This window comes from Antechinus flavipes, chromosome 4 (assembly GCF_016432865.1).
Source record: "Antechinus flavipes isolate AdamAnt ecotype Samford, QLD, Australia chromosome 4, AdamAnt_v2, whole genome shotgun sequence".
Lineage (NCBI taxonomy): Eukaryota > Metazoa > Chordata > Mammalia > Dasyuromorphia > Dasyuridae > Antechinus > Antechinus flavipes.
The window spans coordinates 4,980,483-5,003,827 of NC_067401.1; the positions used below are offsets into that span (position 1 = coordinate 4,980,483).

A 23,345-nucleotide genomic window follows, 5' to 3' on the forward strand; every position below is an offset into this window, starting at 1 on the left:
ACCTTGGCTTCCTAAGGAGTCTGTCCCTATGGTACAAGCTTAGGCTAATCCTAATGAGCTTGAAGAACTTAAGGTCAGGCCCCGTCAAGGGCTTGACTTGCTTCTGTTATTTGAGGATTAGCCCAGCCACAGTTAAAGGGATCCATCTCCTACATCAAAGGCATAGGGTTGGAGCAGGGATTATTTGGATTTTTGGACAAAAGCGACAATGGCAGATCACCTGCTGTATCCAGCCGTCAGTGTTAGTGGTCTACACTGGGAGATCATAGCATCACTAAACATTGATCTCAAGCTGGAAGAAATCTCAAAAGTCACCTAGTCCAACCCTCTTATTCTACAGAGGGGTAAACTGAGTCCAGGAAACTCAAGATCATTCAAATAATTAAGTCTTCTGATTCCCAGTCAAGTCCTATGTCCCTTTATCGCCCTGTTTCCCATGGATTTTTGAAATGTAGGATGACTTCCAATCCTAAGAAGCAGTGATGTAATGGATAGAGCATAGGATTGGGAGTCAGAAAGAGCTGTGTTCAAAACATACACCTGACCTTGATCAGCTGGGTGACCTGGGCAAGTTACATCAAGTGTCCAAGTCTTTTTGCATTGGTCAAATGGGACCGATGATACCGCGACTATCTACCTCGTGGTGTTGGCAGGGACCTAATGTTTGCAAAGGGACCAGCGCCAACCACTGCGTAAATCCATTGCCGTTAGCAGGCGAATAAGAGCATGAGACTTTGCTAATCCTCAACTGGCTCTTCAAAGTCTCTGTGGGAGCTCTTCCATGAGAGGCCAGACTCTGAGCGTAGCCCCTGTCCCACATAACCTCCACTCATAGACCTTAGTATTCGGAAAGCTGCGCATTTCATGTAGTTCGGAGATTGAATAATGGGTGAAATCTCTTATTGTTATCTCACTCTTTTATCACCATCATTTAATTCTTATATTTTCAGCAGTGTTGAGATAAAAATAATGCTCACATAAGATGCTATGTTATTATTATTACTATTATCAACATTGTTGAGAAACAGCATGATATCAATGGCAGAGAGAAAGCTAGGACTGGAACCAGCAAGTGATTTAGGCAACTTTATTATATATTATTATTATTATTATTATTATTATTATTATTATTATTATTATTATTATTATTATTTTGCTGAGCCCAGGGCCACACAGCTAGAAAATGTCTGAGACCAGATTTGAATTCAGCTCCTCCTGACTTCAGGGCTGATGCTCTATCCACTGCACTAGGCAGCTTTCAAAGCTTAAAAGTTGCATTGGAAGAAGTTTCCTCCTCTGAATTTTTTCTTTTTTCTTTTTTCTGAAGCAATTGGGGTTAAGTGACTTGCTCAGGGTCACACAGCCAGGAAGTGTTAAGTGTCTGAGACCAGGTTTGAACTCAGATCCTCCTGACTTCAGGGCTAATGCTCTACCCACTGGGCCATCTAGCTGCCCCCAAGATTTTTCTATATGGCTGAAACCACAGGACCAGCAGCGCTGTCTCTAGGCTACAATTATTTTAACTTCATAGCAGGGATGGAGCTGCTTGGAGCATGTGAGAGAAAGGCCCTGTGGGACCATCCCATAAAGCGTGCACCAAACTACTTTCAGGGACCTACCCGGATCCACAGTGAATGAACCGCCGAGTCTGGAGATAATCACAATACCCGTTTTCCACCCGAGAGGCAAACCCAGAGCGCGTCAGGTGTTTTGGATCTGGCCGAGTGCGGATTTTTGCCGCACTAAGTGTCTGTGTTATTTCTCATTGTTCAGTGGCAGGGAGGGACAAACACTGGCCTTGCTGCTCCCTGAGGTCTTTCCCAGGGACTTGCCCCTTCCCCCCATTAGCGCTTGTATGTGGGCAGTTGTTGGTAGAATGCCCACAGAGCCCAGGGGCTGGGCCGGGGCCTTCTCTGCGTCCTTCGCGATGAGCACAAGGAGATGCTTAATGAGCGAGTGCTTTTCCCAAGGCCGACTGGCCTGACTCACGAGCCCAGGCTGGGACTTTCAGGCTTGGGGATGGGATGGCCTGAATCCAGCCTGTCGCTGCCTGGGCACAGAGAGGAGGGGCCCGTAGTGAAGAGGAGAAGCCCCGTTTCCATCATTACACTGTCGCTGCTAATCTGACTGAAAAGGCCAAGAGAGCCGGCCTGTCTACTTCCGGCGGGAAAGACCCACCGCCATCCTTCCTCCTGCTTCTGCTGGCTCCCGCAGACAGGCCGGGCGACCGCTCCCAATGTCCGCCCCCTTAAAAGCCACAGGGTCCTCGGCCCCTTAAAAGCCACGGGGTCCTCGGCCCCTTAAAAGCCACGGGGTCCTCGGCCCTCTCGGAGCACACTCGCTCCCAAGGCACAGTTGGCACCCGGGGGTCGGCAGTCCATCGGGAAGTGGGTGACTTGGCCCAGTCTGTGTCCGACGTCCGTCCACTTCTCAGAGCGGCGTAGAGCCAGAAGCTGCTAACGTTTCTTCGCTGAAAATTCAGAGAGAATCCCCCCGCTGCCCAGGCTCTTTCTCCCCGACCCCCAGCCCCGAGTCCGTCCCAGCGTCCTCCTCCCGGGCTTTCCTCCCCTCCCTCTTGGTTCAGCTCGGTTGGAATGTTCCAGGGGCCCAGAGTTCCTGTGTTTTCCTTTGAATGCCAAGGTTCTGGAGCAGGAGGACCAGGAAATGCCTGGGGTCTTGGTCTCTGCTCTGCAGGTTCCCCGCTACACTCATCTAGCGGCCGTCCCCCTTTAGCCGAATACCCTTGGTTTGAGGATCCCCAGACTTTCGGGACCACAAGGCCTTGGCTTCCCTGGGACCTGGTGGCAGCGAAGGGGCGCCTTTCAGTGGGAAAAGGGCACATCCGCAGGCCAGTGAAGATGTCACTGGCCAGTGGCCACTTTCCTCCGGTTATCTGAGAGTCGTTACCGCTGCCCCAAAGGCAATCTCGGGGATCGGGGATCCTGGGGACTTCACCCTATGTGATTTCCATCACTTGTCGTGTTCATTGTAACTTTCGTCGAGACAGCGTCAGTCTGGGGCTTCCTTCCCCATGCTGGGAAGGCAGGGCCTGCTCAGTCCCGGCATGGCCAGTAGCCCCCGGAGGACCGCCTTGACAGCCTTCATCCCCGTGGGCCAGCTGCTTTCTTCTGCTGCCCAAGGACCGCGGAGGAGGTAAGAGGACCCGGAAGGGAAGGGGCGGCGGTCTCCCCACGAGGGGCGGGCTTCGGAACATCCTATGAGCCCCAGGGGGAAGGGCAGGACCTGGGAGCATCTTCTTTTCTTCGTGGTGGTGGGAGGAAGGCAAGAGAGAGCTTGTAGACATCCCAGGAGAAGTGGGGCGTCTACTTCTGGCGGGAAAGACCCACCGCCATCCTTCCTCCTGCTTCTGCTGGGCTCCTGCAGTGTTCTGGGGCGGGTCGGGCCGCAGAGCCCCTTCTCAGGGAGAGCCTACAGGACGTGGGGAGGCTTGGATCAATGGCGCCCCTCACCTCGGCGGGATGGGCGCCCAGAGTTTCCTCCGAGGAACGGCTCATGGTCCCAGCTCTGGGTCAGACCCTTCTCAGACCTCATCCTCTCTCTACAGTTAATTTAGTTAGAATCCGAAATGAGAGCCAGAAGGAAAAGCAGAAATCCAGAGACATTAGTCCCTTGCCAAAGGTCACCCCGGTAAGAAAGGCCAGAGCTAGAATTTGAACTCAGGTCTTCTGAGAGGAATCATGACGGCCGCCTCTCTCTGGCCCCCCTAAATCACCCCCTCCTCTTCTGTGACTCGTCTCCATCTTCTTCCTTTCTCGGACCCTCTCCACCCTTTTCTTTTTCACTTTTCTCTTCCCATCCCTTCTTCCCGTTCTTCCTGAGGGCCGTATCTCAGCAAGGATCAGCATAACCTGATTCACTGATCAAGGAGCCGAGGATAGCACTGGTTTGTGATTAAACTGTTCTGTGACTTCTCTGGAAATAATAATAATATGTATGGTTTAATTAAGTCAGTTAGTAGGAGCTGTAGCAGGCTAGTGGCGGAGGGGGGGGTCTATGGGAAATTCTGTTCCAGTCGGAGCTGGTACTCTGTGGAAGCAAGTGGTTCCCTATGATTATTTTCAAATGATATTGTTATATATGTGTATAATACAATATAATATATATAATATAATTATTATTTCAATGCTCATTGAAAAGATGAGAAAAAGATAATTCACATTTCCGCAGTCCTTTGATCTTTGAAAAACTGCACATTTTATTTAATTGGATCCTCACAACAGTCCTGAGAGATAACTGAGAGATCGCTTTCCCATTTTACCTATAGGGAAACTGAGACTTACCCAGCTAATGAAAGAGCTAGATTTGAGTCCAGCTCTTCCGGATGCCAGATCCAGAGCACTTCTGCTGTCCTGCTCTGTCCGCCTCTGGTCATCAGATTGAGAATTTGGGGTAGTCCCGGGCCACCTTCTGGTCCCTGTGTGACCCACTGCTTTTTTTAACCCCACCCCCACCATAGTTCTGGGAATTGGGTTTTCAAGTGAATAAAATGCTATTGGATCCCAGGGAGTCCCAGGGACTCTGATTATATGAAAACTGAAACCAGAAGTCCCTGCCCTGGAGGAGCTTACAATCAAATGGGGGAGGGAGGCGTGGTCCGCAAAAGGGACGTCTGCTCTTTGAAGCAAAAAGGGAGTTTGTAAGGATCAAATATGAGCGCGTATGTGGGTTTCACCGCCATTAAACTGTTAAGGAAGGTTTTGTAATGAAGATGGGCCCCTCTTTGGGTAAGAGCTTCTCCGGGCTAAGGGGAGCCCCTTGGGAGGAGTTACAGGTGAAGGCTCAGAAGCTGGCCGGGCGTCAGGCCGTGCAGGGCAGAAGCAGAGATGAACCTCACGCTCTCATTTCTCTGCAGCTCTTCCTTCAGCAGCTCAGAAGAAAAATACACCATCCTTGAGCAGAGGGACAGACTTCTTCGAGAAGGTAAGCTATGCGCCTGGCCTTTCCCCGAAGCAGAGGGAAGCAGCCAGGAGCTCGCAGGCCCCTGACTCCTTGGAGGCCCCTGGCTTCCTGGTGCCCTGGGTCCCTGGGGGCCTCTTAACTCCCTGGTGCCCCGGTGGTCCCTGGCTCCCTGGGGGCTGCTGGCTCCTTGGTGGCCCCTGGTGGTCCCTCGCTCCCTGGGGGCCTCTTACCTCCCTGGTGCCCCTGGTGGCCCCTGGCTCCCTGGGGCTGCTGGCTCCTTGGTGGCCCCTGGTGGTCCCTCACTCCCTGGGGGCCTCTTACCTCCCTGGTGCCCCTGGTGGTCCCTGGCTCCCTGGGGCTGCTGGCTCCTTGGTGGCCCCTGAATCCTCTGCTCCTTCCCAGCCCCGGGAAAGTGATGGACTTTGTGAGCAGGGCTGAGTAACCCCAGCGAGACTTCCTTCCTCTCCGAGGTAGAATTTTGGATCTGTAATCTGCTTGAAGTGCTCAACAAGAAAAATAAAAATAATAATATCTGGTACTAGAGCCTTTTAAAACTTACAAAGCACTTTATGCACATTATCCTATTTGAGCATCACATCAACTAGCATTGATTAAGTATCCGTGAGAGAAGGCAAGTCCAGAGTTTGTGAACACAGGAGTGAATGTATTCCATTTATAGGTAATGACATGATCGAAGTTATGATTATCTTTGTGTGTGTCAGAAGCTGTGATGGGACACATACAAAATGTGCTCTCAAGAACCTCACAGTCCAATGGAGAGACAATGTACAATCAGTTATATATAAATGAGATGTGGAGGATAAACTGGGGGAATTCAGAGGGGAAACATTAGCATTAAGGGGGATCAGGAAAGTCTTTTTGTAGAAGGTGGGGTTGAAGCCTGGGAGGCCAGGAGATGGAGATGAAATGGGAGAGAATTTTGGCCACGAGAAGAATCAGTGATTTGTGTGAAAAAAATTAAGGTTAGTGTCATTGAAGGAAGAATAAGTAGAAGAAGAGATAACCACCTGGCGGAAGGGGAGTAAAAGTACAATAATCCCATTTTATTGAGGAGGAAAGAGAGGTTTAGGGAAGTTAAATGTCTTGCCCAAGATCACCCAACTAGTCAATATTCCAGCCAAGACTTGAACCTATTTTTATTCAGGTTCTAAATCTATCAGTTTTAATTAGAAAACAAGGACTTTTCTATCCTATCAGAAAACTGACTAGGACTGGTAGGAGAAGGTAGAGAGAACTTCCTAATAAGAGTGAGCATTTATGTAGAACTCCGAGGCTGCAAAGCACTTTCCTTGGGTTTTCTCATTTGATCCACGATACATCTCAGTTCCCATAACCCAATTTTCCACCCTAACTCAACCACACACACACACACACACACACACACACACACGACTCAGTGGTTATACCGGTGTCTCCCATAAATGCACCACTTTTATATTCATAAACTATGAAATTGCCTTGTTTGATAACAATCTAATACCATTCCATCTTTCCCTCCGACTTGTAATCCCAACTCCCGTCTTTATCTTTCCCATGACCTCCAGTTCCTTGACTCTTCGGTTCTTTCCCAGCCATCTCCCTGCCTCCTCCCACCACCCCCATCACTTCCCCCTCTTATTTCCTTGGTCACCTAATCCAACTCTACACAGTCCTCTTGAATCCCGCACTCCCTTTTCCTATTGCTGTTCATGCCCTGCCTCAACCTTGGATTGCTCACACTATTCATTATCGTTACTTCTCCTCATGTGCTGCTGAATAAAATTGGTGAAAACCAGGCAACTGTTAATTGAGTCCATTCTACATAATCTCAGCTGATTTTGATCTTGGTCACGGCTGGTTGCTAATGGTGCATCTGCCCCCAGGCTCTGTCCTGGACTTTCTTCTTCTCCCTCTATAGCACTTCCCTTGGGAATCTCATCAGTTCTAATGGATTTAATTATCATTTTTTTGTGGATGATTCTCAGATTGAATTATCCAACCCTTACCTTATGTCATCTCCAACCGCCCATTAGATATCTTGACTTGAATCTCCCGTAGACATCTTAAACTCGACAAGTCTTAAAATGAACTTATTATCCATCCCCTCAAATACCCCCTTCGGATTTCCTTGTTTCTTGAGGGTGCTCCCTTCCTCCCCATCCCTCAGGCTTACAGCTTAGGATCACCCTTGATTCTCTCTCCTTCTCACTTACCGGTATCAGATCTACTGCCAAGCTCAGTTATTTGATCTTCTTAATATCATTCAGGCATTTCCCCCTCCCCCTTCAGACACTTCCATTGTTCTGGTCCAGGCCCTCATCACCTCACACCTACTGCTGGTGGGTCTGTCTGCTTCAAGTCCCTCCCACTCTCCCAGTCTGTCTCCTCGTCAGTTGTCAAACTGATCTTCCTAAAGTGCAAGTCTGACTATGTCACTCCTCTATTTTATAAACTCCACTATCACCTTTAGGGTCAAACATGAAATCTTATGTTTGATGTTCAAGGTCCTTCATGATCATTTCTCTGCTTTTTTAGCTCTTTACATCTTGCCCCGATGTACCCTTTAAGCCAATGTCCCCGACCTCCCTACTGTTTCTCATGATACACATACTCTCTCTCTCCAGACTCTGGGCATTTTCTCAGGCTGTGTTCTCTGCCCAGAATGCTCCCCTTCCTCATCTCTGTCTCCTGGCTCCTTTGAATCCTACTAAAACCCCACTGTAGACTTTCTGAGTTCTCATCAATAATGCCCTCCCTTGCTCACTGATCTCCAGTTTGTGCTATATATTTCATCTTGGCATGTATTCGTTTGTATTTGTCTCTTTAAGAGCAGACCTTTAAGAAGGGCTTTAAGACCTTCTTGGGACCCCCAGTGCCTAGCACAGTGTTAGGAAAACGTGATTGTTGACTGATTGGCCAATTCCCAGCTTCTCTTGTCAATTCTAAGTAATTGGTACAATAGGAGCTCTGGCCTGGAAGCCCTGACAGGTTTGTTGTCAGCCCTGCCAATAATCTATGTAACTTTGGGGAGGTCATTAACTGCTCTAGGTCTGGTTTTTTTTCATGAATAAAAGACAATCTGTCAGGTTCCTTCCAACTCAAGTTCAATGAAAGCAATTTATCCTTTGCTGTGACTGGGCAAAAGCAGACATGGGCTGGTGTGTTTCTGATTGATTCTGGGGATACTTTGGTTCTTCCTGATGATAACTTCTCACCCTCAGCCTACATTTATTAGAAAAAATAATGATATCACAGAAGAAGGAAGCATTTCTCCCCACCTCCCAATTCCCAGACTTTGTAGATGAGGAACTGTGGTTCAGAGCAGCGAAATGATGTATTCAGGGTCACACAAATAGCAGGTCGCCGAGTCTGGCTCTGAGTCACTTGTGTCCTGATCACACCATTGGCTTTTGACCAAATCAAGACCAGGATCCCCTGTTCCTGGATCCTATTTTGGAACTGGACAGAATTCCCACTCATCTGGGGAGAAAACCATGGACAAGATTTGTGACATAGGATGCAGGGACCGCGTCTGGACTAAACTTCTGGGTAAAGTTACGGGCAGCATATTTTAGAGAAGACATTGTCAAATTCGAGCCCCGTCTCCAGGGGGGCGCAGCCCAGGCGGTGAATGGGCATAAAATCATGCCGTGCGTCAATCACTTAAGTGCACTAGGGAATACTGAGCAGAGGAAAGAACAGGGTAGGAAGGGGATGAGAACTGTCTTCTAGCACCTGAGCATCTCTTACATGGGAGAGAGCCTAGCTTTGTGCAGCTTGGTCCGTGAAAGCAGAGTTCCAAGCAGTGGGCGAAAGCCACAGCGAGTTTCACGCCAACTCCTCTAGTCAATCCATTATCAATAGGGGTTGGTTCTTCAGCTCTAAGAAGGAGAAGAAGCGATCCCTAGGCACCGATATGGATTTACCAAGATTAGGTGAGGGGAGACTGTGTCCTTTCTTTTGTTGTGAAGCTTTCTGGAGTCAGAAGCCCAAAATTCCCTAGATGGGACAAACCTGCCCTTCATCTTTTCATTTGTTCACAGAAGAGGAAAATGAGGCTCAAAAACACTGGAAGGTTTTTTCAAGGTGACAAGCCAAGATGGGAACGTAGATCCTCTCATTCCAGCCCACTGATTTTTCCCCTCCTTGTTCTCAGTAACCCATCCCTCTCCTTCTTAGATCGAAAAAGGATAGTGGCCCTGGACAAAGCTGAAGCTCTTACTGGTACGTGTCCAGACATGTGTCCTGAGAAGGAGCGCTACCTGAGGGAGATTCAGAGCCAGCTCAGCCCCTTTGAGATGCTCCCGGGCACTGACAAGGTACCATTGCTCCTGGAGGTGAATGTATCTATCTATCTTTTTCTTTCAACTCTTACAAATACTAATGGTGTTGTCTAATGGAGGAGATGACCGAGGATGAGGATGATGGAAGAGAGTCTAATGTCCATGACACTGATGGGCAAAGTGTATAATTGGCAATTCTCGGGCTTCTGAACACGTTTATGTGAATGGGTGACAAGTTTTGTTTCCCCAAGACTTATTCCCTAGTTAGTCATTCAGAGGACATGTTGGTCACCTTAAAATTCTGCTCTCTGAAGGTTTTCCCCGATGGGTGTGATCCTGGATTCAAAGAGACTCAGCCATGTATGCATGCAATGTGTATATATGCAAACACGTGTGAATATGAATATATATGTATATCAACATCAATACACATAGACACAAGTCCCGAAGACTTAAACAAGAGTCACCCAGAGGCTGGTGTGGTTGGGTATAACTTTGAAGCAAAAATCAAGAGGGAGAAGACGAGACACTCGTCAAAGTAGTGCCATGATCTTGCTTAGCAGAGGCTGGATGGCCATTTTGGAGAACTCATTTGAGGGGGAATTGCATTAAAATATAAATTCCTTGTGATCAGGGATTTTTTTTTTAAACCTGTCCCCAATACTTAGCCCAGTGCCTGAAGCATAGGAAGTGCTTAATACATGGTCATTTGTTAATCACTTTGGGGGTGTTATTAGACTCCGTTGGAGAGCTCCAAGCTCTCACATTGCATGATTCTGTGACTACTCTTTGGTCGTCCATGATCCATCGGCCATACACGACCCGCCCCCTGTCCCACCTCCAGAACCTGAGCTCACACCGGTGTTCTTTTCCTCAGGTAGACCACACAGCAGCCATTAAGGAATACAGCAGGTCCTCTGGTAGCCTGGAGAAACTTCTGCCCCACGAGCTCCGGCCCTTGGCTGTGCTGAGTATGACCATGGATTATATCGTCACCCACATCATGGACCAAGGAGAGAGGAACTACCAGGACTGGTACAGCTTTGTGTGGAACAGGACCCATGGGATAAGGAAGGTGTGTTCTCCATATTAGTGTGGCTGAGCTGAGAGCGAAGGTGGACCGAAGGCTCGCCTCTGCTTTCTGGTACATGGGTCCCCAACCTGCCAAACCCCATGACCGCATGCCTCTTCTCCTGAATTTCTGTATCCTACACGTGGGTTTCAGTGCCCAGGGGATCTTGCACAAATTTCCCGATTGCTTTTCTGTCTTTGTAGGACATTATCCACCAACACCTCCATGACCCTCAGACGGTGTCCCTGATGGAGAAATGTGCTCGTTTCCATATCCACTGTGCCCACCACCTGTGTGAGGAGTCCATCGCCACCTTCGATGCTCCCATCAACAAGGACCAGATAACCAAATGCCTTTTCACTCTGAAGGAGATGTATTTGGATCTAGCCAGCGAGGGCACAGCCTGCAGGAGGGAAGCTGAGTTCCAAGCCTACGCCATCTTGCTTGCCCTCAACCAAGGGGATGTTCTCAGGTAAAGCCGCAATGTCACAAAACATTCAGTTACTGCAAACAGAAACGGGGCAGCCAGTGGGCTTTGTCCATCCTTCCGTGGTCTCTTCTCTGTGGGAATCACGGCAGTTTCTCTCACCATTTACTTTCTAAGAATTCGGGTCATGAGTTGGACCCCCAGTTTGGTCGGAGATGCCTTTCTTTGTATTTCCTCCACAGGGACTGATAATTCCCATTTCAGTGACTTTTAAGGCATGTGAAAGCACTTGTCCCCTAATCAGCCTTAGAGACAGTGAGTGCCAGGGTTACTGTTTACCTTTCACAGATAAGGAAGCCGGGACTCAGTGGGATCTGCTCCCTGTCTGCTTCCAGGAGGGACGGAATCGTCCTGTCCCCTTCTGTCCCCGTTGAGTTTTCAGGCTAGGTTTGTGAGCTCGTGGCTGGGGAGCTCTCAGCGTGGAAGGTCCCTTCCTTTAGGGCAGATCAGAGACTTTGGGACAGTGCTGTGGCCGTTAGGTGAGGGAGCAGGGATGTGGGACCAGGAGGTATCAGAGCTTGATTATAAGCCAGCCTCCTGCCAGCTCTGACTGATTCTAGGACCACCGAATTATTCTCTGCGCTCACTTCCCTTTGGGGAGGCGGTGCCCTCACTTTGCAGAGGGAGAGGGGGAGAGGAGCTGGAAGACGTCACACATGATATAAGTAGCAGAATTGGGCCCAAACCTTGAGCCCTCAAATAGAGGCTCATGGGAATAAGCCCTGGTTCTGCCTTCCGGGTCACTCCAGCCTCTGTTTTTTCATCAGTAAAATGGGGCTAACAATACTTAGGCTCTCTCCCTCACAAGATGATAAATGTTAAGTCATTCTAGCAGCTTCTCCAACCAAAGGATTAATGATGACCTCTTAAGTTAATGTGGTACAGACTCTGACATCCGAGGATGTGAATTTGACTCCCAACTCTACCATTCACTATCTGGGTAACCTTGGGTAGGACATTCCCTTACCCAGCCAGGGCTCGTTTCCTGCTCTGTAACATGAGGGGATTAAATGATCTCTGAGGTTCTGTCCAGCTCTAGAACTAGAAACCTGTGATTCTATTTTTTTATTATTTTTATTCTTTTAAAATTTATTTTATAATAACTTTTTATTGACAGAGAACCTGTGATTTTAGAAAGGCTGACCATCATATACCTAGAGCCTGAGCTGAGAGGGACCCTGGGACTTATCAAGTCCAACCTTTTGTTTTACAAAGGGGGAAACTGAGGCTCAGGGAGGGCGAGGGTCGCACCTGGGGTCTCTGACTAGTAAGCACAGAGGCAGGATGTGAGCAGGTTGCCTTGACCCCAAGTCAGGGCTCTTACCAGCAAGTTGTGTCACTGCTCAACAGTGGTGGTCAGCGGAGGGTGACCCCTCTCTCCTTCATCTTGGCAGACAAGTGCAGCAGCTCCAGCCCCACGTCTGCAACTCCCCAGAGGTCAAGTTCGCCATCCAAGCCTTCACGGCCTTAAACAGCAACAACTACGTGAGGTTCTTCAAACTGGTCCAGGCGGCTTCCTACCTGAATGCCTGCCTGCTCCATGGCTACTTCAGCCAGGTGAGAGCCAAGACAAGGGGGTCCCGGAGCTGGGGAGGTTAACACGCCGGCACACACACTCGCCGTGGCTCCCAGTATGGAGCTCCAGAGATCCCTTCACTTCTGATCTTCCTGATAACCCTCTTTGCAAGTACTTTTTGATCCTCATCTTACAGACAAGGAAACTGAGACTCAGAAACCTTTTTTTTTTTTTTTAATTATAGCTTTTTATGTACAAGATACATGTATGGGTAATTTTTCAGCATTGACAATTGCAAAACTTTTTGTTCCAACTTTTCCCCTCCTTCCCCCCACCCCTTTGGAAACACTTCAAGACTTATCCCCCACCTAATGCTCTTCCTCTATGGCCCTGTAGGACCTACTGTGCGCTAGGCAGAAAAGCAGCTGTAACATCAGGAAAACCTGAATCTGTTTGTTCCTAGATGGGAATTCATTCCTCCCTTTGTTTCCCCAGCACCCAGCATGTTCCTGGCCCATTAGAAGCGCATAATACATAACTGATTTGTTGGGACTCAATGTGGAAAGTAGACGGGAGGCAGACCTGAGTCTCAGTTTCCTTGTCTGTAAGACAAGGGATGTTTCATTTTTGCCTGTTTTTCCAGCACTCTAACACAATCTCCAGTGCACAGTAGGTGCTAAATAAATGCTTGTTCATCAACTGGGTAGGAGAAACCCAACATGGAACAGTAGATGACCAGGGTTCAGATTGTGGCTTGGACTGTGTGTCCCTGTGCAAATCACTTAACCTCGGTATCCCAGGCAGCTCTGAACACTGTGGTTTGGGACTGTATTGTCCATCTGCAGCACTGGAGGGAACATCCACATAGGAATTCCCGCAGGGCTGAAACCAGAGATCCAGAATCTCTTTCTTTTCCTCGTCCTCTGGTCTGCCAACAAGAGCCAAAACATGTCCATGGAACTCGGAATATCGACCAACAGGAGAGGTAGATTGGAATGGTTTAGGAAAGACTGCACTTTATTTAATGCTCCAAAGAAGCTGTTTTCTGCATATATTTCTCTTATAGTGGAGCAACAACCCACATTGAAAGAACAAAATCCAAATCTGAAAAGCACAGAGATAATGAAGAAGCTTCCTGAAGCTTGGAGGGAGCTTCCACAGCCACAGAAAAAAACATATGAAGAAGCTACCAAGGCAGAATTTAAAGAATACAAAGAAGAGACCTCTTAATATAAAACAGAGCTTAATCCTATTGAGTAAAAAAAGAGCAAAAGAGAAGCATTGAAGAAGAGCTAGAAAAGAAATAATAAAGAAAAAAAAAGTTAATCATCTTTGGAAAGCCTAAAAAGACCTCCCTCGGATGATAATAATTTTATTTCTAACCACTTAAAGGAAGGAAAGGGGATTTCATCACAGGAAATGATAAAGATTTTAAATAAAGAATGGAAAAATCTGTCATCATCTCAGAATCGGGTTTCATCTTGCCAAAGATGATAAAATTCATTATACAAATGAAATTAAATTGTGGGAAGAAAAAAATGCCTAAAATTGGATGGGAAAATCTTTATGTTTTAGGAAGCTAGCAGCCAAGATGGGAAAATACCTTGAAGACATCTATTGATGGTTGCATCCTCATAGTGAACATGATAAATATTCAAGAACTAATCACGTGTCTCACTATGCAAGATTGGGGCAAAATTTCTAAGAATGATGGTGAACATTTCATATTTTATATTTTATTTACATTATATATTATAAATAAATAATGTAGATAACATAGATTATAAATATTTATTGTAAATTTATTAAAATATATTTGTTTATATTTCATATGAATCTTTTTTTAACAGATGCATGTCAGCCAGTATGTTGACACATTTTGTATTAGCACCTAATTATGGATACGTTGATGGTATAGATTCAAGTCTAAATTTAATTAGAATTTGCTTTTGGAGTTACTGAACACCAAAAAGAAAAGTTCATCTAGGTGTAGGAGGGATTAATTTTATCCTTAGATAAAGGGAAATCAAACTGTGAACTATTTTTGATGCTGGATCATTATCCAGTATTTTTGTTTTTTAATGAGGAAACAAGCATTTGCTTTTCTCAAATTATCTGAAATTTAAAAAGCCGCTGTGTTCTAAGCCATCACTATTCTGTATTTTTAGAGAATGAGGAGCTGACCTGGGTACATTTCAATATCTAGGAAAGTTCTAATTCTTAGGTAATACTAGATCAGATGATAGTCAGAGATGATGAATAGACACACATGCAATGGATGGTTTCATTTATGACTTAATAAAAAACTACTGAAGAATTTATAAACATTTCCATCCATCCATTTTTTTTTTTGTAAAGTAAAAAAGATTAGGTCAACCCTTTGCACACTGGTATTTCTATAACAGAGAATAAATTTTCTAATGCATTCTATCTAATTTACATACTTATATATGTTCTGAAAATATGTTTTTCTTTTAGTTGGGTATTCTCTTTTTAAAAAATCATTCAAGTGTTATGTGCTTATTATGTGCTAGGGACTTGGTTTTAGTGCTGGGTATACAAGTTTATTGAATGAAAATTTATACTTGAAATGAACTTGAAATAATTTTCAAATGTTTTCTACTCTTAAATAGAAAAGTTTCTTCAACCAGAATCAATTTCTATTGTGACGTGTAAAGATTTTTATTTCCTCTAGGTATGCTACAGAATATTTAGAAACTTACAGAGAATTCTGCAAGAAAAGGAAGAATTGCTAAGTCTTCCTTCAGGAGATGTCTATTGTTAGGATGCTTTTACTCTTAAGGGGCTGAAAAGCCAAACCTGACATGCTGGAGACCTTAAACTGTAGAATCTAAAATGCTGAAAAAATTACAGATATTTTTGTAAAGATGTTATAAAGAAGTTAATATGTGTAAGTAAAGGCTGAAGCTTGAGAGTATTAACTCTTTGAACGTTGACTTTGGAGTAAGTGAGCATCCTAAGGGGTAATGTAGGGTTTAGGTGGTAAAGTTAGGGCTGTGTGTATTATTTCTGTGACAGTGTTAAAAAAAATCATGTAATTAGAATTATACCTAAAGTAGGTCTGGAGCCAGCTATTCTAGGAAGAAATAAAAGCTCTAAGGCTCATATTTTTCATATGATCAAAATACTCTTAACAACTTCTGTCATTGATCCATTTGTCTATCACCAAGGCAAATATTTTTGATGATGATTTCAAAGAAATAGGGTCAAAGCATTTAAAAAAGAAAAGATAAGAATATATAATATTCTGGTCCTTTTTCTGTTTCAAAATGTCATTGTCAGTATTTAAAATTTAAATTGTTTATGTCTTTCTAAGGATTATCAGTGGGAAGATGTACTCTGTTAGTTACTAGTGATACTAACAATAGCTGACAGTCATGTAGTGCTTTTTGATCTGCAAAGTAATATATGTGAACTGTTTGATTTGAACTACATGAGAACCTTATGCAGTAAGTATGTATTATCTCTATTTTGAAGGTCAGAAAATGAAAGCCCTGGAATGGGAGAGGGAATTGATAAACACACAAATGTAATAGTCAGCAAGAATTTTTAGATTCCTACCATGTGTCAGTCATTACAAGATTCTCTGAATACAAAGTTGAAAGAAATAATCTACATTCTATTGAGAAAGAATGGCTGGCACAGTGCCTGGAACATAATAAGAGATTTATAGATACTGATTTACATGTTCATATGTATATTGTTCTGTTGTTGTTAGTATTAGTGGCTGGGGAAATTAGAAAATACTTAACATAGAAAATTTCAGGCGAACTGAGACTTGAGAGATGTCTGAAAGATAGAAGTGAGAAGAGAGTGAAATTCATGTGTGAGAAATTGCCATTCTAAAGGCTTGAAGATGAGAAATAGAATGTAGCTTAGGAGGAGCTTGAGCATCAAGAAATGTGTAATAAGACTGAAATTCTGGTTTGACAAGTTGTGAAAAGCTTTAGGGCCCAAATATGAGTTCATTTTGCCTTTAGAAGTAATAGGGAGCTACTGGAGTTGGATAAAAGAACCAACATTGTCATCCCTGTGCTTGAGGATAAATGTATTGGAGTAGAGTGAACCTTGACACAGAGAGACCAGTTTCTGAATGGAAGATGATGAAGAGCCAGATTATGGAGGGACTGAATGAAAAGGATGGTTATGAGATGTGGAGGCAGAAATGGCAAGATTTGACAATTGAGATCTATGAGATTGAGCAATCCAGGAAGACAGTCACAAAACTAGGTGACTTAGATGATGATGTTGCAGTTATAGAGAAGATTTGGTTTTGGGAAAAGACAAGGAGGGTTTTTTTGGGAACATGTTGAATTTGAGACCCTGTGTTGTTGATATTGGGACTAGAAATCAGGAGAATAAATAGGAGGGATAGATAGATCTAGGGAGTCCTCTGATTAGAGAGAATAATTAAAGGTAAGTGAGCTAGTGTAGAGATATGGAAAAGGAGGTCCCAAGACAACCTTGGGGAATACAATGTAGAGGAGCCAGCTAACAAGGTAAGAGAATGACCAGCTTCCCAGAGTATACGGGGAATGAACCAAACAGATGGTCAACTATGCCCGATGTTGTAGAAGTCAAGGATAAGGCCTGAGAAAAGACCAGTTGATTTGGCAATGAGAGGTCCTTGCTAATTTTGGAGAGTCATTTTGAGGGATAAAGTTGGAATCCAATTTGCAATTTGCAAAGAATTGAGAAGTGAGAGGAAAGAGTGAAGGAAAGAATTGTAGAAAACATCATGGAAGAAATTGAAGGCAGATCTTCCTGATTTCAAGTACAATAACCACAATGAGATGCTGCCTCTTTGTATCATGCAGCAAATCCTATATCACTTACGGTATGGGGCTAAAATAAAATCCATCTGTTTTCTTATATGTGAAGCTTGAAAACTAAAGTTCCTTATATTTCCCTTGTCTCTGTCGACACACCTCTGGTACTTGGAACATTCACTCTTATGATTTTGTAGTAGATATAGAAGTCACTCAACAACAGAAAGGATGAATGATTTTCTAAGCAAGAGGAGACATTTTCTGTTCAGGAAAAAGCATAGTAATTTGAAAAATTGATATTGTTTCATGAGACTACATGCAATGATCGTCTCATTTTCCTTTCTGTAAATAATTTAGTAACTGGAATATTTTTGAAGTTTAATAATGATTCCAAGTTTTTTTTAATATTAGAACTTAAAGGTTAACTCACTGCAGTATTACACGAGGATGCATGTCAGCCAACAAGCATTTTATTGTTTGCATTCTGTACATGTCTAAGACCATCATTTCATACCACCAGGCTGTGCTGTAGTCTTTGGGTACAGACAGATACCTAGTAGTTCTTTTCATTACAATCTCTTAAATTTTTAAAGATTTATTTAAAGGTGAACCTATACTGCTTTTAAAAAAGTTGATCCCTTTTCTTGATCTTGTAACTAAAATCAGGTTGTGAATAATCATTTCAGTAGCTTTAAAATTACTTTGGAAATGCAGTGGGCTCATGCAGTGGTTATGGAGGCCATTTGCCATGCCTTTCATTGCTAGTGCTATCATTCTGCTTTCAGATATTTTTAACTGAAAATTCTCTTAGAAAATTAGGATATTTTCACCATTAACAAAAATTTGTCAAAATCTAAAGGTTTTCTAACAAAAAGTAGAACTTTTCAGAAAGTATCGTAAAAGATGTCCTTTAATAAGCTTATTTTCCAAAATCACTTGTAAAGACTATTTTGAGTTAATCATTATGACAAAATATTTGATAGAGAATAGAGGTGCTGACAGAAGGTAAGACTTTAGAAATAAAATAATGTTATTTAATTGGCCAAATTGTCACACTTAGAGGAAAATCACAATTACAATGGAAATGAGTCTGAATTGCTTATCTGTTTTTTAAAAATATTTTTTATTAATATCTTTGGATTTTTATATTGCCTAAATTTGCCTCTGGAGCTCCTCTACCTAGAGCCATCTGATATAGAGAAGATTTAAAAGAAAAAAAATCAGAAAAAACTCAATATTTTGAAAAAAAAATTGACAATAGATACAAAATAGATACTTATGTAAAATCAGAAAAAACTCAATATTTTGAAAAAAATTGACAATAGATACAAAATAGATACTTATGTAAAGGTGTGGGGGAAGGTGTTTCAAGGCCATTCTGGTTATTCATCATTTTTCAACATTTATGTATTTGTGGGAGTTCTTTACCACATTTGAATTTTTATAATTCTGTATATTTTATTTTTTTGGCTCTCCTTCACTTTGTATCAGTTCATGTAAATCTGTACTGCTCTGGAAAAAAAAAAGAATTTTGAGAAGTGTGACTGAAAGATTGAGAGGAAGGATGAGGAAAATTAATTTGACAGTGGTGAGGTGACTATATTCCATCTGGTGGAACTGGAGGAAGGCCAGTCAGGAAACCACTTTAACAGTCTAGGTGAGGAGAGATGAGGTGCTCCCAGTGCAGGAGGGGAGAGGATGGGACGGTTAATAGAAGGATCCTGGAGATGATCGAAATGGTATCATGTGTAGACTGAATCAATAGGAACCTACTGTGTGCAATACACCAAAGACATAAAAACAGAATAGTCCCCACCCTCAATGAGCTTATGTTCTATATAGGTAACTGTATTAGTATTTGCTCTACTCAAATTTCATTATGAAACTCCCCAGGAATTATCGAATTCTAGGGGATTCTCCAGAAAAGAAAAGGGAGATATTTTATGGGGTCTAGTGGTCCTCAATCTCTTTAGCTCAAAGCTTCCTGTGGTGCTATTGGTCATCTTGTCTAGTCCCACAAGCCACTGCCCTTCCCCCTCGAGGCACACCCTCCCCCCAATGGGTAGACTCCTCTTGGGGGTGGGTTGGCCATTGAGTTTCCTTCCAATTCACAAATCTCTGATTCGGGTCGTACCTCCTTTCTTGGCAAGTCCCTTAACCTCCTCACTGGCAGTTGAGTTTCTTCACCAGAAATTTCCAGACACAGCAATGGATCACAGTCCGAGAGCTTTGAGGTTTTCCATCCCGACCCTCTCTTTGACACTTGAGGGAAGGGACCTGTCTGGGCTCCAGCAGCTGGCGAGGGTCTGAGGCAGTTTTGAACTTGGGCTCTCAGGACGCCAAGTCCAGCTCTTTGCCCTCATTCCCGCGCTGCCTCCGATGGACGTTTGTCATGGGAGACAGCGTCAAAGCCCGCTTCTCAGACGAGAAGCCCCCTCCCCTTTCCACTCCAGGGCAGTTTCCGGAGCTTGGTCTTCCTTTTCTCTCCCACTCCAGGCTCGGGCGAAGGCCCTGAGGGCCGTGACAGCCACTCACACAGTGAGCGCCCAGAAGACCACGGGCTTTCCTCTGGACCGGGTGATGGCGTGGCTGCTCTTCAATGACTCCAGGGAGGCTGTGAGCTTCATGCACCATTATGGGCTGCATGTCTCTGAGGGGTACGTGCGACCCGGTCCCTGTCAGGGACCTTCCTGGCCTCCTTCCGCTCCCCAGTGGCGGGGAGCCCTGCACTGGGGACTTGGACTAAACGGGACTGACCCGATTAATCCATGAGCTGGGGATGGATGAGGGTCAGAGGAGAAGCTTGGAGCTGATTATCTGAAGGAGCAAACAATCTTGTTGGGCCAAACCTGCTTTTCTATTATGATTATCATGAATACTAATATTTATTCATTTGTCAATTATTTATTAAACACATATTATTCCCCAAGGACTACGTTAAGTGAAGAAGATACAGATAGAAAAAACACAGAGGTTACTATCTATCCCCAAGGAGATTCTATTCTCTTTGAGAAGTGATCTGGACACAGAAAAGCAAATTTTTAAAAATACAAAGTCGATCAAAGTCAGTTGTCCACGGACAAGACTGATCAGATTCTGAGCGCTCAGCCCCACTCGATAGCTTCACAGGGTGGGGTCTTTGATTGGAAGGACACTGACAGACTTCTGGGGGACTGAGATCTGCTTTGGGGGACAGGCCCCCCACGCTGATGTATTGCAGCTTTGAAGTAATGACCCATCGCCCATGCTAACTCTCGGGTTTGCAAAGCGTTGTGTGTGTTTTTCCCAGAAGACTCTGAGTAAGGCAATGTCAGAACTGATAGCCTCATTTTGTAGATAATGCAAGCAAAGGAAGTAAGAAGAGTCACTTTAAGAGTGACACTGTGGGCAGACAGACTCAAATTCAAATCCTGCCTCTGACACATTAGGATAGAGGGACCCTCGGCAAGTCAGTCTCTTCGTGCCCCAAGAAATTCTTTGTGTGTGTGAGTGAGTAACTGGGGTTAAGTAACTTGCCTGGTGTCGCACAGGTATAGTAAGTGTTCAGGGTTGGAAACTGGATTTGAACTCAGGTCCTCCTGACTTCAGCCTGGTGCTCTATCCATTGTGCTATCTAGCTCCCTAAGAAACTCATATATAGTTAGAGTTCTCTCTGTCTAAACAAAATGTCTCTTTCCCTGCCTCTCTTTTTCTCCGTCTCTATCTCTGTCTCTGTCTCTATGTCTCTCTGTCTCTTTCTCTGTCTCTTTCTATATATATTCATAATACATATGTGTGTATGTCTCTCTATCCCTTTAAGCCAAGGGCTTCCCACACTAGAAGATGGCAGTGTAGCTTTGGAACCCAAAGGTCCATGTGTGTTTGGCCACTTACAACCTGTGTGACCTGAGACAAGTCAATCATTCCTGGAGCTGACTTTTGTTCCTGTCCCAGATGGGTGGGGGTCGCCTCAATGTTCTCAAGCATAGCCTTATCTATGGATTTTATTATCTAGGAAACTCATAGTGATAATGACATAACCAAGAGGACCATCCACTTGGAGATGATGGGAGCCTTAAAGGTTCTCTAGCCCAACTCCCTTCGTTTTACAGAATTGTCAACTGAGTCCCAGAGGAAGGAATTACTTTCCCAGGATCACGCAGCGAATAAGCATCAAACCCAGGATTTATACCTGGGTCTCTAACTCCAAATCCAGGAGTCTCAACTTAATTACTTTCACCTGCATTTATTAAGCGTGTCATGAGAGGCACGTAACCCATTAATAGCTTAACTGAAGAAGAAAAGATTTCTTACCAAGATTGCTTCTGCCCCCTCAGGGCTTCGGGTCTCAACCTCTCCAGGTTCCAAACAGCTCTTTAAGACTCTAGGTTTCTGAGGAGATATTAAACTGGTAAAGGACATTCCCTCCTTGGGGAGTTGCTTCTGTCAGTGAAGTCCCGCGTCTAGTCCCCAGTGTGCAGTAGCTGACATTTCTGCCGTTCTTTAAGATTCTCACACATTATCTTGTTGAGTTTCCTTTTGAGGTAGGAAATGCAGGTCTGATTGTGGTTCCCAGAGGGAGGCAGCCTGGAACATTGGAAGGAACTGAGGTCCTTCCTCATGAGGGCATGAGGTCTGAGCCCAAGTCCCTGCTCTCTCACTTTCTATCTGTATGACTTTAGAAAAATTATTAAACCTCTGGGATTTTAACTTTCTTTTCTGTAGAGTAAACCCTTGTTTAGACTCTACAACCTTTAAGGACAATTACAGATCTAGACCTAGGGCCCTGTGACTTGGATGGGAGGGAGATATCACCATTTTGGAGTTTTCTTGGCAAAGATATCGGAGTAGTTTGCTAGTTCCTTGTCCAGCTTATTTTGTAGTTGAAGAAACTGAGGCAAATAGAATGATGTGACTTACCCAGGGTCACACAATTGGTAATTGTCTGATTCCGGATTTGAATTCAGGAAGAAATGTCTTCTTCACTCCATCTGGTGCTCTGTCCATTGTGGTGCCCCATAACTGCTTGGTATTTAATTACTAATTATCAAAACTGGATTTACCTAAATTATCTCATTTGATTCTTATGTATTTAATAAATGAGAAAATGAGAAAATTGGGGCTCATCTAGGATACGTAATTCTCCCCTGGTCACACAGTTCATCAGTCAGAACTGGAAACCCTTCTTGGACCTTGGGACAAGTTCAATCAACACGACATATAATATAACACTAAACATACTCATCGAAGGGAGGGATTTTAGACAGCATCGAGTCTGGCCCCTTCATTTATAGACCCCAGAGATAGTTGCAAGGAGATAACATGGGAACTTGAACCCAGCTCTTCTGACTCCTTTGAGTCTATTTAGTCTGGCTTCCCTCATTTGGTAGAGGAGGAAATTGCAGCCTGGGATGGTGAAGCAGCTTAAGAACATAGATCTAGGATCATAGATCAAGAAGAAAAACCGAGAAACATCTACTTAACAGAGGAGAAAAGTGAAGCCCAGGGAAGTGGGGACAGGCCTGAGATCACCCAGGTAGTCCCTGCTGGGAATATGTTACAGCTCCTCTCACCCACCGAGTGTCCTTTTACTGGCCTTTGGGTTCCTCATTCTTCTGTAGTCATCATGGTCCATGAGTCACAGAAGCTTCCCTGGAGGGTATTGTTGTGGTAAAGCAGGAGGAAAGAGCTTTGCAGCACCGAGACTTTTCGGATCATTACAAATACTGTGAAATTTCTTATGTTTCCAGTTGATTTCCTTCCCTTCTGAATCTAGCTTACAGTCATTCTGTGGTAATGTCACTGGTTTTCTTTGAAAAGAAAGGATAAATAAGATGCCCTGGTGGATCACCTGAATAAACTGTCCCTTTGCTCTACCCCTAAGCCAAAGCACAGTTTAAACAATATTTTTTTTAATCCACTTGGTTTTTACACTTTGGATATTTTGACTGGTGGATTCTGTGATTTGGATGAAACTAAATTTCTGTTACTTGACAATGATAAAGAAAATAAAGTGATCGGTAAATGCTAATTTAATTCAACAAGTATTTATTAAGATGCTTTTCTTGTTTAATCATTTTTCAGTCATGTCAGACTCTTTATGACCCCATTTAGAGTTTTCTCAACAAAGACACTGGAGTGGTTTCCTTCTCCAGTTGGGGTTAAGTGACTTGCTTAGGATTATATCGTCAGTGTTTGGGGCCAGATTTGAACTCAAAAGAAGGAGTCCTTCTGATTCCACTCTCAGGACCACATAATTAAAGGGAGATAAGAAAGATCCAAGACAAACTAATTTGAA

General features: G+C 44.1%; 1 protein-coding gene across 1 annotated transcript in view; it reads left to right on the top strand.

Annotated features, from left to right (window-relative positions):
- The first annotated feature begins 2,667 nt into the window (after positions 1 to 2,667).
- The window catches only part of LOC127562895 (uncharacterized), a 31,090-nt gene continuing 10,412 nt past the window's right edge, over positions 2,668 to 23,345 (top strand). Inside the window, exons 1-7 of the mRNA XM_051998940.1 lie at positions 2,668 to 3,153; positions 4,874 to 4,941; positions 9,100 to 9,239; positions 10,081 to 10,278; positions 10,479 to 10,747; positions 12,157 to 12,319; positions 19,565 to 19,725. Coding sequence (XP_051854900.1) covers positions 3,032 to 3,153; positions 4,874 to 4,941; positions 9,100 to 9,239; positions 10,081 to 10,278; positions 10,479 to 10,747; positions 12,157 to 12,319; positions 19,565 to 19,725 — 1,121 coding nt within the window. The 5' untranslated portion in view covers positions 2,668 to 3,031. The remainder of the gene's footprint in view (positions 3,154 to 4,873; positions 4,942 to 9,099; positions 9,240 to 10,080; positions 10,279 to 10,478; positions 10,748 to 12,156; positions 12,320 to 19,564; positions 19,726 to 23,345) is intronic.